The following is a 15,554-nucleotide window of genomic DNA, read 5'->3' on the forward strand; positions in this document are numbered from 1 at the left end:
TTCATTGTTAATAAAACTTTTCATTTAAATTTAGTCAATGATGAAAGTTTATTAATTTTCTATCAATAAAATTTACCGTTGGAAGGAAAATTTATTAATAATGTTCTATTATTCAAAATTTATATTGTTAGTTATTTAGCCACTAGCCGTCAATTGTACTTTATTTAAAATTTTTTTTATTTCTAATTATTTATCTAGTTATTTATCAAAAAACGTATTTAAAACCGTCCGATCCTCGGTCGAACCCGAATCAATGATCTCCGATTACCCACACGAATTATGTTCTATTATATCAGAAAACATTCCCGAACTGATATCTTGATACTGCGTAAACGCAAGTTATGTCTTATCGAAAGTTGTTCCGCAAACTATAATTCACCCCAGTGAAATAAAAAGGTCAAACTTTTAATCTTCCTGCTCTACACAGAATTTTTCTTTTTTCTTTTTCCTTACTTCTCTTCTTTATTGCGACGTCCCTATTCATTTGCCCGCTAATAGAACAAACATAGTTTTCTGACATTTCAAGTGCTTACACGAAAGTTTCCGTCCAACTTTTGTCATCCACCCGAACCCGCTACCGCTGGTTAGAACAACTTCTTTTATTTCCAACCTCACTAACAAATAATCGTATTTTTATCCCCTTCGTGCCTCATTGTACCCACCGAAAATAAAATAAAATTGAATGGGGCCACCAGATTAAAAAGATAATTTAAATTTGTTAAAACAACCACAAAATGCTTAGTAGTTAAATATTTTTGTTGAGTTACAAAACAACTCAAGTCTAAATCGGAACACAAAGACCCTTCAGAATGTTCAATCATTCTTCGCTAAAGTTACAATACAACTTACAACTTACAAAAAATAAAGTTTCGAGACTCGTGATCTCAATTTCTAAGTAGCAATTACGAATTCTGCATAATTTCGTTATCGAAACTTTCGAATAATCTGATAGAATTTTTTTTTTAACTTGTTCGACAATTGAATTGAATTTTTTTTTTTTTTTTTTTTTTTGGATAAGAAGAATATTTTTGTTCTAAAATATGTTGAATTTATTTATTTATAAATTTTGTTAAATTCTTTCGCGGTAAATTATTTATTGATCCTGACGCGCAGAACAAAGCCCTTTGATCGCCATCTGTGAGATGAACCGCGAACTCGAGGAATCTCAAGCTTGCGTCTCTTATTGCCAGGTGGCCTTAGTCGACACTTGAAAGCTATGCTGAACTCGCACTGTGAAATTAACATCTTGCCGACCCGAAAAAGAAGAACGCGACATTTTCGACTCGAGCTTTTTTATAAAAGTTTAACGCGTGTCGGGATCTGCCGCACCGAAACCTCGGATTCTTGAACACGAGCCAACGTACACTGATTTACTCCCCTAAACTTGACAACTGTATTTACTTACTTCTCATACGTATGTTTATTTATTTAGTTTAGAGAGTTCTTATTTTTTGTTACGGAATGTTACGTCAATATCCAAGTTCAAGGTCAAGTTTTTTTTTTTTACTTTCAAGAGTTTTAAATAGAATTTTTTATTACTCTGATGCAATATTTTTTAATTTAATTCCAGTTTTTAAAGATTGAAAATATAAATTTAGGTAATGAAATTTTATCGAACAAATTTTTTTAATTATTTACATTCCTGCCATACATATTGCTTTTAATTAACTATACGTTAATACGAAAAATATTGGATATTAAATGGTAATAATAGAAGAATTCAAATATTTAATTGAATTAATATTTTAATTTTAATATTTATAAGTATCAATGAATAATTAAAGCGTTTATGAATGCGAATTTAAATAAAATTATTTAAATGGAAAAATTAAAGAATTAATTAAAACTGTTTGAAATAAAAGCAAAATTGTTGAAAAGATAAACGGAGGATTTTATATTATATTATGTAATATAAATGTGAACGGATAATTTCAAGTGAAATAACGTTAAAAAATAAAATGAATAAAAAATTTAATCGTATTAAAATTATCACTATTTTTTTATATTTAAAACTTATAAAATATATCATATGCTATTAATAAATGTTTTTTATTTTAATATTATAGTATTTAATTACGGTTTTTTTGCTTCAAAAAAATTTGGCTACTTTTTTAATGTTTATTGTAAAAATTATGATGTTTATCTTTTATGAAAAAATTTTTTATAAATTTTATTTTTATATTCTGTTCATTCTCGAAAAAAAATAATTGATGAGTTGTCAAAAAAAAATTTTTAACTACATATGCACTGAGTAAAAAAATACTTCTATTAAGAATTTATGTTCTTGACACATGAACGTACACATTAAAAAATTTTGCGTGATTGCGTCAAAAAAATTTGTATTGAATATTTAACAGTTTTTAGTGTTAATTTGAGAGAATTAACAAAAAAAAGTGTTAACATTACACACAAAAGTGTTTAATAATATTTTACAAAAATTTGATGCGATGACGCAAAATTTTATACTCTGTATATATTATTAAAAATTTTCTGAGACCGTTTTTTTTTGGTCTCAAGAATTATTTCTTGTCGGACAAATTGGTTGAATTGATTAAAATAATTTTTATTTAATTATATTCTGTCAAAAAGTTAATATATAAAATAATTTATTTAAAAAAATTCTTGAGTCAAGAAATTTTGTTCTATTCATAATTTTTATTTTTTCTCAGTGTCCACATATGATCATATAAAGGCTAAAAATATTCGAAAAAATATTATAAAAAAAAAATCATAATTTAAAAAAATTGAGTAGTATAGTCTCGAGTAGGGACTGAAAAAATTAATCATCAGAGGTCTCGGCAAAAGATTGGTAAAAGACATAAATAAAAATCGGTGTTGCCCGATTTGTCTGAGCCGGGTGAATGTTATCAGTGACGTTTTCGTATCCGAGGATGAAAAATCAGAGCGGCAATATATTTTGGGCGGATGAAAATTTAAAACTCGAGTGCGAAGAATAAATTTCCGGGAGGGAGAGGCGATAAAGAATACAAAGTGCCGGAACCAGGTAGATGTATAGGGTTAGATTGTTAGATGGTATAGATTGACGGATAGAAAGGAGAACAAATAGGTCGTAGGTAAATCCAGTATGTGTTGCTGGGGAATGATGAGTTAAAAAGGGAAAAAGGGCGGGGATCTGTCGGAAATTTACATGAAAATTGAAAGGAAAGCCCGAGGGCCACGGGAACTTGATGTATTGTCGTTATATTGTCAGCTGTTATACTCCTATCTTTACTTTTACTGCCGTACAAGAGACCGTAATGTCCTCGTAAATCACATGTATACTCTCGTTTGCATACTCTCAGATATACACAGCTGAATTTTCAATAAAAATGATCCTCTGTGGAGAAAAGAGAATAGTTGTACTTTCAATGTAGAATTACAATCATTACTACTTTGCATGGTGTCGAAGATTTTTCAGTATTACGTCATTTGGCTAAGTGATTTCCTCAATTTTGAGTACTGACTTGGGCTGTAAGAACATACTAATCAATACCTTATTGCATCCAGAAAATAAAATGACATGATTAACCTGAGTCAGAATAATAAACCTATATGAGCCTACATGAACCTACATGAGCCTACAGAATAATTTTCAATTGTTTTGATCGATATTATTCAATTTATAAATTGAATTTTTAAGTTTTTTTATCAATAAATTTTTAGTTACTATTTAAATTTATTTATATTGTACTATTTAATATTGGTATAAGTGTATTTTGCGAGGTTATATTGATCAATCAAAACAATTAAAGAAAAATATCGATCAAAACAATTAAAAATTGTCCTGTAGGCTCATGTAGGCTTATGTAGGTTCATTATTCTGACTCGGCAAAGGAAAATATTCTTGAACTAAAAAGACTCGTCGGAAGAAAGCCGATTTTATTGCCTCAGGGATTGTTTCCATTGGTTTCTAAATTCTAGCTTCAAAATCGGTTTATGGTTGGTTTAAAAGTATAAATTTTTAGCTCAATACAATTTAATTCTCAAACTAACAAACATACAGTAGCACTCAAAAGTATATTGACAAATATATTTAATGGTTTAATTAAAAATAAATATGAAATACAATAATCATTTATTTATTTTTTTAATAGCTTTTGAATAATCTACAGAATAGTGTCAAAGTGCTCCTTGTTTGTAACAAAAGAAAGTTTAATTTTTAAAATATTAGGAAAATGGTGGCACCATATTTTGACATTGTTGAAAAAAAACTAACGCATAATGTTGTCAAAATACTTTTGAGCGCTACTGTATTTTCTTAGGATAAATAAAAATTAAACAAACGATAAAATACTCAATGAATGAAATTCTTAAGGTAGTTCTTTTCCAACTTATAGTTTATGCTACTGCTGTCTTTTTCATTCGCTAATGTCGACTCTTTTACGGGTTATTGCTGACTGACTTCCACGTATGACGTTATTTGTTTACTTTACTAGTTTATCAATGATTTCTCAAAAACTTTGTGGTAGGGAAGTCCAGAATTTTTAGGGTAATTATACATGTAGTAATCTAAGAAATTTAATGACTAAAATCTGAGTAATTTAATGATTAAAAAATTATTCATTCTTCAAGAATTTGCATCGGGAATATTCGGCTTAGAATAATAATAATAACTATCTATCTTTATCAATCTAAGTAATATTAGTTTTTCTTGAAATTCTTAAAATTTCTTCAATACAAAAATAATAAAACTTCGCGGTTTTCTGTCTCTTTTCCCATACCGCCTGTGTAAAAATGTCATTTTCAATTGCAATTATCTTAGGTTAGAAGTGGTAAATCGTCTCCAAATTTTAACAGCATGTGCATTATGCATTTAATTGCTTATGTTAGAAATTTAGATTTTTTAAAATTTTGCTCGCATGACCCAACTACCTTAAATGAAGATTTTTTCTCGAATTTTTTTTTTGAGAGATATTAAAATTTTGAAACAAGACTTAAATTTTGACGAAAAATACTAACTTGAAGCAAATTGTTTTCTCTTTTTTCTTCTATATAGTATCACTTACAATTTTACTGAAAATAATGCTAGTAAGTTTGTAAAATAGTAAATATAGCTATTTTATTTTCTCCATGTGCAATTTTCCTTAGTTTTTTTTCTAGACTTTCATTTTGATTTTGTTTTCTTTACAATTATTTGAGGATCACTAAAGTAACTTTAATTCAAAAAAAATTCTTTTGACTTGAAAAAACTATAACACCTCCCCACTATTAAATTTCACGCCCCGATGGCTTCATAGCAAAAAAAATCCTCAAACTCGGTATTCAGAACGCAATTAACTTTAGAATATTTTTGTCTATCGCAGCGTTGTCTTGCGTTAATGCCTTAATTTTAAATCCGCGTAATAGCCTTATTCCGCCGTACTCTTATTAATTGTAAGAGGTTAATTAAATCGCGAGATAAACTCCGGGAGGTAAATTAACGAGTAACGAGTAACGAGTTAATTTGGAAAGTTTTGCTCCGACCGTAGTACAGAAAAGCGAAGTAGAAAGAGGCCTGTCTTGTTGCTAGAGCGGGTGGTATGCTACATCGCTGTCGAAGAAATTATATCGCTGCGCCTCCTCTTTACTTTTACTCAGCACAGTACACTTTTAGAGGTCGCTCGCTTGTGTTATTTACGATATTATGTGGCGTGGTTGTTATTGAAAATTTTAGGAAAATTCGATAGTGAGGAGCAAGTCGGCATCAAACGGCAATGTGTGTGGGTGTGTGTGTGTGTGTGTGTGAGTAACTGGGTGAGTGTGAGTGAGAATGAGGGTGAGAGTACAGAGTACAGAGTACAGAGTACAGAGTGTACTGAGGATAAAGTATAAGCGTATTATATGATGTTGAATTTTAAGCTGAGGTAAAATATTCCAATATAAGTTAATTTACTCTTTTTAGGTCAAGTTAATTCAAGAAGGTATCCAGTTATGGTTTTTATCCACGGTGAAAGCTTTGAGTGGAATAGCGGCAATCCTTACGACGGCACCGTTCTAGCGGCTTATGGCGACGTCGTCTTTGTAACTATTAATTTTCGTCTTGGTATTTTGGGTAAGTTAACTTTATAATTAAAATACTTTCTCGTATTATTTTTTAATTAAATTTTATTATTTTTATTATTATTATTATTATTATTATTGTTATTGTTATTTTTTTTTTCATTATTATATCAATTTAAAATGCGAAGGAGAAGATCTTATTTGTATATTTTACTTTTTTTCCAATACCTGATTTACGGTGACATGTGACTTATACATACGACATTAATTTTGATAAGTCAAGATTTTTTATCTCGAAAAATATTTTTTGCATGTTCTGGTTCTGCTTTGCTGAGCTCGTAATTCAATCGGTGAATAAATTTACAAAATTTACGTAGATCGGAAAAAGGAAAATTCTGAACCACCACGAACTCTCGTAGTGACAGTAAAAATTTATTAATTACGACATTGAAAATAATTTATTATTTTTTGTAAAATATTTCACCCAAATAAAAAAAAATTTTTAGTGAATTATTAAAATTGAAAATTAAAATTATAGTTTCTCAGCACTCTAGTATTGACTATAAATGTTTAATTTAAAACAAACAACTTTTGGTTCGTGCTCAAGGACAGAGAGACTATGTAACGATAGTTATCACATGTACTCGAGTTGAAAGCTCTCTCTCTCTCTCTCTCTCTCTCTTACTCTCTTTTTTTCTCCAGTGGGTATCTGCTGGCAGAGTGGTTGCAATAAAGCAAAAACGCTAAAATATAAAATAAAAAAAATAAAAAGACCGAGACAAAACCATAATCATAAATTCAGTTAAAGTGCTAGAGAACCGCTTAGTGCTTTTCCGACCGCCAACACGAGATGGACACTGTTAGTCTTGTCCGCGTTGTCGTATAATATATAGAGGGTAAGTTCTCTCTTTACCTTTTTCTTCCCCATCGTCGATGCATTTTCGGTAGACCTATAGACTGTAAATGTAAAACAGCGGAACATGCGCATCCCGGTACCCAACAAGACGGAAAATAATTTCGGGATTAAATTTTAATAAAGTAAACTTGTTAATAGAGGTAAAAGTCGCTTATGCGCCTGATCGTACCCATGAACTTACGAGTTATATTTTACTATTACTATTAATATTTTTTCTGACAAACGATAATGAGAGTCCCGATGAAATTACCGGATAATCGTCCGGAAAATAATCGAATAAACTCAAAATTATGGATGTTTATTTTACAGGTTTTATGCGACCAGGGACGAGCGACGATGCGGCCAGTAATTTTGGGCTGCTCGACCTAACGGCCGCGCTTTTATGGCTCAAAGAAAATATTGCGCGATTCGGTGGTAATCCGGATTTTATCACTATTATGGGACATGGTACTGGAGCAACACTTACTAATTTACTTCTTATTAGTCCTGTTGCTAACAATAAAGGCAAGCTTATTTTTATAATTCAATTATATTTAAAGAAAAAACTTTTTTATACTATATTTTTGGCATGATTTTTTTTCTCAGCAAATTTTTTTTTTTTTTTGTTAAGGTAATTTGGTCGTTGCAATCCGAGGTCAAATTAATAGATATTATTTTTTTTCTTTTTTGCAAGTAATCACTCAAAAAATAGCATAAAATATAAAATTATTTCTAATCAGAATTTAATTGAATAAATTCAATTTATAATTATGGTTAAATAATTATAATAATATAACTATTAAAATATCAACTGATAAGTACTGGGCTGTCACAAAACAATAACAACTGTTATAGGTTATGTAAGGTCGGTACTTAAAGCAGTTGCTCACGGTGTTCATTTATTGTTTAAATTTGCAAATGTCACTTCAATATATTAAATCTGCTATAATTTACGTAAACTTTTAATGTATGTTTAATAACAATTTATTTTAATGCAAAAAAACTTTATAATTATATTTCAATTTCAAATTTGCCGCGCACCGAGAAGTCGCCATTTTTCCCCTGATAAAGATGGGGGAGTAATGTCTTCGACAAACAACAAAGATAGAAACCAATTTTTGATATTAAAAAATTAATTAAATTACAACTACGTGTTAAATCGTTATTAAATTTTGATAGAATATGTATGAAACATTGTTATATCTATTGGAAAGTTTTTTTTATGAGGTCAAGTTGGCTGATTTTTTATAAATCCTCCATTTTCGGAGTTATTGAACAAGGACACTCATAAGAGATCGTGTATTTTTGCAAAACTTTAATTAATTATATCTCTTAAACGGTATGGTGAAAAAATCTGATTTTTTTTCTATAGATGTATTAAATCATAATCTTTCGAATGAATATAAAAAAATATGGGGTCAAGTTGAAGTCATTTGGCACCCAAACTACCTTAATCATGAAGTACATTTCAGTCTGGTGGCTTTGAAACAACATATGGTTACATTTGCCACTTTATATATTATTATTATTACCTTTATTGTATAATAAGTAATTCTTTCAAAATAATTTAATTTAATTTCATAAAAATTTTATTATAAGCAGAAAAAAAAATTTTTTTTTATGGTGAATTATTGATTTTCCACTAAATTTGATAATATATGCATTACGTTTGATACCAAGGCAACGAGTATCTCAAATAGATAATATATATTCGAAACATACGTTTGGATAGTCCTCTAAAGACATTTCACAATTGTATCTCGGAATTGGATACGTCAGAAGAGAATTAGCGGGAGCAATTGAATTTTGCTTACTCGACCTTAAACTATACGGAAGGATAATTGTCTGATTAATTAAACGGTTCACTTACTTCTTTTGTGCTTTTAACTACCCTATATATATTACCATTATTTGCATTAGTATTAAATGGCTAAATTATCTTGCAGCTATGAAACTCTCCAAGCCCTCTTGTTATTTCTTAGTCATTATCATCATTTAGTACAATAATTGTAGTACATACTCAATGAGATTTAATGCCAACAGGTCTGTTCAAACGCGCCATTTTAATGTCCGGCTCTGCATTGAGTTTTGATGCAATTGGGAAGGCTCCGCTTCAAATAACTAAACAGGTCAATAAACTTTATTCATTCAATAGACAGCTTATTGTTTTCCATAAATTTGCTGTAATTATATCATAAAATTTCTGAACTTTTTTCTTTAAAAATTAAAACTTTACTTTTCATCTCTGAATACTAGATGATTGACATTCTCTTTTAGTACATAAAAATAGGATAATTGTTCGATAATTGACGGAGAACTACACGGAAAAAAAAAACTCGAAAAATTACAGTATATAATGTAAAATCGGTCCCGTCGTAATCAAAACTAGAAAAATTACAGTTTGAAATAGTATTTTTCTAAATTCAATTTTTTAATTTAATATTCAGAGCTTTCAATCTAAATATTACTTCTACAATGTAATTCTTATAAAATCTGTAATAATTACAATCTGAAACTAATTTTTCCAGTTTTTATCACGAAGCGCCACGTTGCATTATATACTGTAATTTTTCAAGTTTTCTTTTTTCCGTGTATAAAGATGAATAAGTTAGAGGATTGGTTTATAGGAATTACCGCTTTCAATTTCAGTGATTCATTTGGTGAATACTGAAACATTAAATACTAAACAACAGTAATTAATATTGGGAAACCAAGTGACGTTGTAAAGTTTGGTAATTAATTGAGTTGTAAATTACTATTTATTAATAACGAGCTATTATAACTTAAACGTATAGTAATAAATCCTATAGAGAAAGTTTAATGTACAGTTTGAAAGGACAATTTTGGTAATATAATTCGTGGAAAATTTATCTTATATGGTCACATAAGTCCATACATGGTATGTTTGTTAAAACATATATAACCATAGAAGAAAATTTTTAAGATAAGTTATTTTATAAGATACCTTATCTTTACATATATACACACAGAAAAAAAAATGTTCTTGAATCAAGTATATAATTTTGAAGAACTTAACTTAATATTCTTGATTTGAGTAAAAAAATTCTTGAATTAAGGAAATTTTACTTGATTTAAAAATTTTTCGACTTGGTTCAAGACAATTATCCTCTTCAAAATTATATTCTTGGTTGAAGAATTTTTCTCTTGAACCAAGTTAATTTTTTTTTTCAGTGCAAATTTTGATATGTTCTCACTGGGTCATATATGTTTATATGAGACTTTTTGTACTCATATGTGATCTCATGAGACCCTATATGGACATATCAGCTCGTATAGGGCTATATCAGATCACATATCGACGTTCTAATTAGTAAATTCTCTAACTCCATTTTAAAAAATCTTCCATTTGTTCGAAAAAACAATTAGTTAAAAATTTATTATCACTCTAAAAAACCATTTAATATCTAATAGAGGTATAATATTTTGATTTGGATCATTCAAATAATTTATAATTGGACTATTGCTAAATCAAAATGTTAAAAAATCACCTTCTACAAAATAAGAAGTGAGACCAATTGCTAATTAGATCGTCGATATGTAAATTGGGTACAAATGGCTTTGTTAAAAAAGTTTTTTACGAAAATTAAGAAATAAAAAGAATGAATTTAAAATCACAGAAAAATTTTATTCATTCTTAATAATTATAAATGATTTTAAAAAATTAAAAAACTGACTTCTGAGGTTAAAAGAAATTTTTCATTCCAATAAAATAAAATTATAAACCAAAATTGAAAAATTTATTAAAATTGAAAATTCTAAGCTACAGATGAAAAATATTAATTGAAATTTTCTTATCCTTTATCTCTTTTTTCTCAAGCAAAATGTTAAAAATTCGAAATTTCAATTTTCTTAGATAAATTCAAAAACTTAGTTTGTTAATTTTAAGATTAACTTTAAAAAAATTTTTGAATTCTAAAGTCTTTAAAAATATCTAAAAAATTCAATTTTGAACTTCAAAAAAAATTTGAAAAATAACTTTGTTTTCATATTTAAAAAAGAAAAAGAAAATATTAAAATTGAAAATTATCTCCTAGGTTGCATTTCAATTAAACTGTCCTACAACAAGTGACAGCGAATTAGCGTCATGTTTACGAAATAGAGATGTAGAAGCATTACTAAACGTAAAGATCGATAAGCCGCGATATGTGCCAGCATTCGCGCCGCTTATCGATCGCGCTGTAATACCAAAGAAGCCCCTAAGATTGATGGAGGATACCCAAGTGTTTGGCAGGTTTGTGCAATATAAAAACTTATTTATCTAACTAATATTCCGGCGCATGTATTTATGCATCCATGCATTCACGTATCTATAAATACATTCAAGTGTATATTTACTTTTAAAATATTTCTCATGCAATTTTGCAATCAATATCGACAGTTTCGACTTGATGTACGGCGTTACTGAATCTGAAAAGTTCCACATTTTACCGGCGGTTGCCGTGCTAGAGGGAATGTTGGACGAGCAACGGGATCAGGCGATTCGTGATCACGCTAAAGTAAGATCGACATTCTTTATATTTAGCTTTTTATTACTATTATATCTGTTCTGTTATAAATGTATGGATAAAGTATCGAGGAATCAGTTTAACGGGAATGGGAATAGGAATGGAATACTTTAGTGGGCCAAGATTCACGGTCCGCTACCGCCTTAGTATTAGTCGAGTGCTTTAATATATATTTTTCAGGCGACTCATGAACTAGAACCAGATCCGATACTGTCACGGGTTTTGGAGCATTACGGCGGAGATTTTCTCGATGCATTCACCCGTGATTATCTAACGAGGAATCGCGATATTGTGCTGGACGTATTTTCCGATAGCGGGACCGTTGCACCTCTTGTGATGACTGGCAAATTACATGTTAAAGCTAATCCCAGAAGCTATATGTATGTTTTTTCACATCCGAGGGCAGTACAAGATTACCCTGGAGTAAGTTTTTATTTTTATTTAATATCTATTCCTTCCATCAGGCTGCATTTTAAACTAATTTTATTTTAAATAAAATTATAAAAATTAACTTCTTATCGTTACACGGAACAAAAACTAAGATAATCTTACAATCAAAACTATCACTACTTTTTAATTAACACAGTACACTGATAGAAAGATTTAGTGCGGAGTACTAAACTGGTTTAGTAACAAAATTTTTATTCATTTGTATGGGAGAAACAAATATTTTGTACCCGTCAATATTATTTGTTATTATTATCAATATTCGTAAAAAATTTTCTGATATGAGATAACATGGCCAATTTTCATAAATGGCCATTGAGGTGGTTCATTTTGAACGACTTTTTTTCACTTCTCCAGCACTATATTGTTCTATAAAACCTGTAGGTACTGGAAAAAAATTCTTTAAGAATTTGAGCCCTTAATTTTGATTCTAACTAATTATTTTTTTTAATTTTTAAGTTTTTTCATTTAAAATATACAGCAGATATAAGATTTTTCTTTCATTTTCTATAACTTAGCGGCATTCAATACTAATACTCTCTAAACTTATTCAAGTGAATTTTCACTAATTTATGTTTAGAGAGTACAATGAACCAAAATGAAATTTTTAGATAACAAGAGATTCTTTAAAAGTATTAACAGATGATTGACGTCAGCTCAAATATTTTGGTATTTGCACTGATAGAAAGATTTAGTACGGAGTACTAAACTGATTTATTAACAAAATTTTTATTCATTTATTTGGAAGAAACAAATATTTTGTACCCATCAATATTATTTGTTACAGTTTAATAAATGATTTCTTTATATAAACAAAGCCTTATTATATGGAAATAAATATTTATTTCCACCAAATAATACCCTAGTAACAGGTCCTAAATATTTCTTTGACAAGTATTGTCGGTAAATGGCTATGCTTTAATTTCAATGTTTATGTGATACATAATCTATTCACTGATTTATATTATTTTATTCAGCTCGATTTTGGGAGATTTATTAAACCTTTAAAAACAAACATACTCCCAATAAATGTCTTCTATTTATATCTTTTCTCGGTTGAATTTAATTTACATTTTTCAATTTCTCTATTATTAATACGTTAAAAACTTGTTTAATTTTTAATTTTATAAATGTCTCAAACAAAAAAACATAATTTAAAGAGATTCTTTTCTTTATAATATCTTATATTTTTACTTACAATTATTTATTTTAATTATTTTTATTAATTTTAAGTTAAAAAGCTAGATTACACGCTAAAATTAGTTTAAAAATTAATTTCTTCGATAGCAATAAACGATTTATTAAGTACCAATAAGTCATTTGTTAAATACTCCTAAATATTCATTTGGTGAGATTAAATGGGTTTAAATAAATGATTCAGTACCTATTACTAAATATTTGGTAATGAAAGGTTTGTTACTAACTCATTTATTATCTGTTACTAAATCTTATTAAATAGAACTAAATCTTTCTATCAGTGTACCAGGAACAAAATTTTTTTGGTATGACCTGATATGATCAATTTTTATATGTGATTATATTAAACTTGATATAGGTTTATCTAGTCATTTTTACCTATATTAGGCTATATATACGATAAAAATAAATTTTCATTACAATTTTTAGGTTTATTACCAGTGACACTAATGTTGACAAACATTATACATTTTTTTAAAATCTTAGTACAATTAATTTATTATTAAAATAATTTAATAAAATAATTACATATGAGAGAAATTTTTTAAAGTATTTTTATTATTGTAAATAAATAAATATCAGGTTATACATGAACATATCTGGTTTGATATGGTCATATATACCCATATATAATTTTTCGGTCAAAATTAGTATAGAAAAATTCCGACAGATGGCGCATGGTCACCGAATCTGCTCCATACTAAAAAGTTGAGTATGAGGTATAAAATTCTAAAATAAAAATCATTCTTTTTACTTTCTTACGGAAATTCTATGCTTTAAATTAATTTTTAGTGTACTTAGTATTTATTTGGTGAGTAATAAAAAATAATAAAAAAAATATTTCTATCAACAAAAATTAATCTAAACGAGTTAAAACATTTCAGCCATTTACTTTTATATTTATTATTATTGTTATTGAATTAATTTAATCTCTCAAATTGAAATAGGTATTTTAGTATCAATTTGGTAAAAAATTATTATTATAAATTCAACAGATATCCAAAGTTGAAAAAAATTTTTTTTCTAAAAAGTATTAAAAATTTCAGCAACAACGGCAGCACACAGTTCATGGAGAGGAATTGCAATATATACTGGGCGTTCCACTTGACGGTGGGAAGTATCACTTGCGCGGTCGATATAATATCGGTGAAACGCTCTTCTCCGAGGCCATGATGACCTGGTGGTGCAATTTTGTCCATACAGGGTACGTATGCCCTTAAAAAAAAAAAAAAAAAACATTCCATTGTGATGAAAAAATTTTTTAATTCGTAAAAAACAAAAATTAAACAAGTATATTAAATTCCTTTTTATATTTTGCCTCCTATTCGTAAATAAGAAAAATCGAGAATGACATGTTGGTTACTAGAAAATGGAAGTGGGCACCGTTCCAACCGTTGTCTGCATACGTGTGAGCAATTTATAGAGTATGAAGAGAAGAGTCGTCTCTTCTATCTAACCAAATCTCCTTCTCACACTTTGGGAGCTTGCGATTCCCCAGTATATCTTCTGCATACCATACTACATTTTAACGGCTGAAAATTGGGCGGTGGAGAGTGACAGAATCAATTACGCTGTACACACGGGCTATGCACAAAGAGAGTGAGGGGCTGCTACACATCAACGAAATAACCACACGGTCACTCCAATGCCGTGCATAAAAACAAGATTTTTAATTAACCCTCATCTGAATATTTATTTATGCATTCCTGAATTATTATTCGTTTGCCTATCGTCAGCAGCAGATCCGTCCACCTTCCTGTTATTTTCAAATTATTTAGGCATTTTATTATTTGCAGACTATTATTTCTTTAATTTGTATGCAGAATGATTCAACCGATTTTTATTGTCTATTTAGAGAGTTATTTTGTATCAAATGTGTAATATTTATTTAAATAATTTGAATGAAAAGTCCGGTCAGAATTAAAGAAAAATGTATTGCATTTACTGCTTTTGTACTATCGTATAGTAAAGCATGGACTGTTTAATTTTTGAATTATGTTTTTGAATCATTGAATGTAAATTTTTCATGTAAAAAAATGGAAATTTAAGATTGGAAAGATTAGAAAAATTTGTAAATTTTATATTGCAAAAAATATAAATTTTACATTGCAAAAAATGTAAATTTAGTAGGCCGATAAAATGTTAAATTTATAAGCAAAAAAATGGAAATTTAGAATTACATTATATATATTATAGTCTTTTAAAGTACACAGAAAGAAAAATTTCTTTACTGGAGAACAAAATTCTTGGCTCAAGAAAATTTTCGGGTGCCTGAAGGAAGACCGAAGTTGTGTTGGTCGAAGTAAAAATTTTTCTTGAAATTCTATTCTTGGTAGAAGTATTTTTTTCTTAATTCAAATCATCATAAATACTTGATACAATAAATTTTTATATTTGATAAAGATTTTTAGATACTTTAGGGAAGCAGCGCCACCTACTTCAGTTGAGAAAATAATTTTCTCACTTTGAGAAAATTTTTCTCTTAAATATTTTATATTATTTTAGCGTGC

The 15,554-nt window shown here is 28.5% G+C and overlaps 1 protein-coding gene across 1 annotated transcript in view; it reads left to right on the forward strand.

The window, feature by feature from the left end:
• LOC123264341 overlaps positions 1–15,554 on the forward strand; it is a 105,107-nt gene that overhangs the window by 76,222 nt on the left and 13,331 nt on the right. The window contains exons 3-9 of the mRNA XM_044727577.1: positions 5,882–6,031; positions 7,205–7,399; positions 8,918–9,003; positions 10,930–11,126; positions 11,274–11,391; positions 11,581–11,823; positions 14,091–14,248. Of these exons, the coding sequence (XP_044583512.1) occupies positions 5,882–6,031; positions 7,205–7,399; positions 8,918–9,003; positions 10,930–11,126; positions 11,274–11,391; positions 11,581–11,823; positions 14,091–14,248 (1,147 nt within the window). The remainder of the gene's footprint in view (positions 1–5,881; positions 6,032–7,204; positions 7,400–8,917; positions 9,004–10,929; positions 11,127–11,273; positions 11,392–11,580; positions 11,824–14,090; positions 14,249–15,554) is intronic.

Source organism: Cotesia glomerata, linkage group LG4, assembly GCF_020080835.1.
Source record: "Cotesia glomerata isolate CgM1 linkage group LG4, MPM_Cglom_v2.3, whole genome shotgun sequence".
NCBI classification, from domain to species: domain Eukaryota; kingdom Metazoa; phylum Arthropoda; class Insecta; order Hymenoptera; family Braconidae; genus Cotesia; species Cotesia glomerata.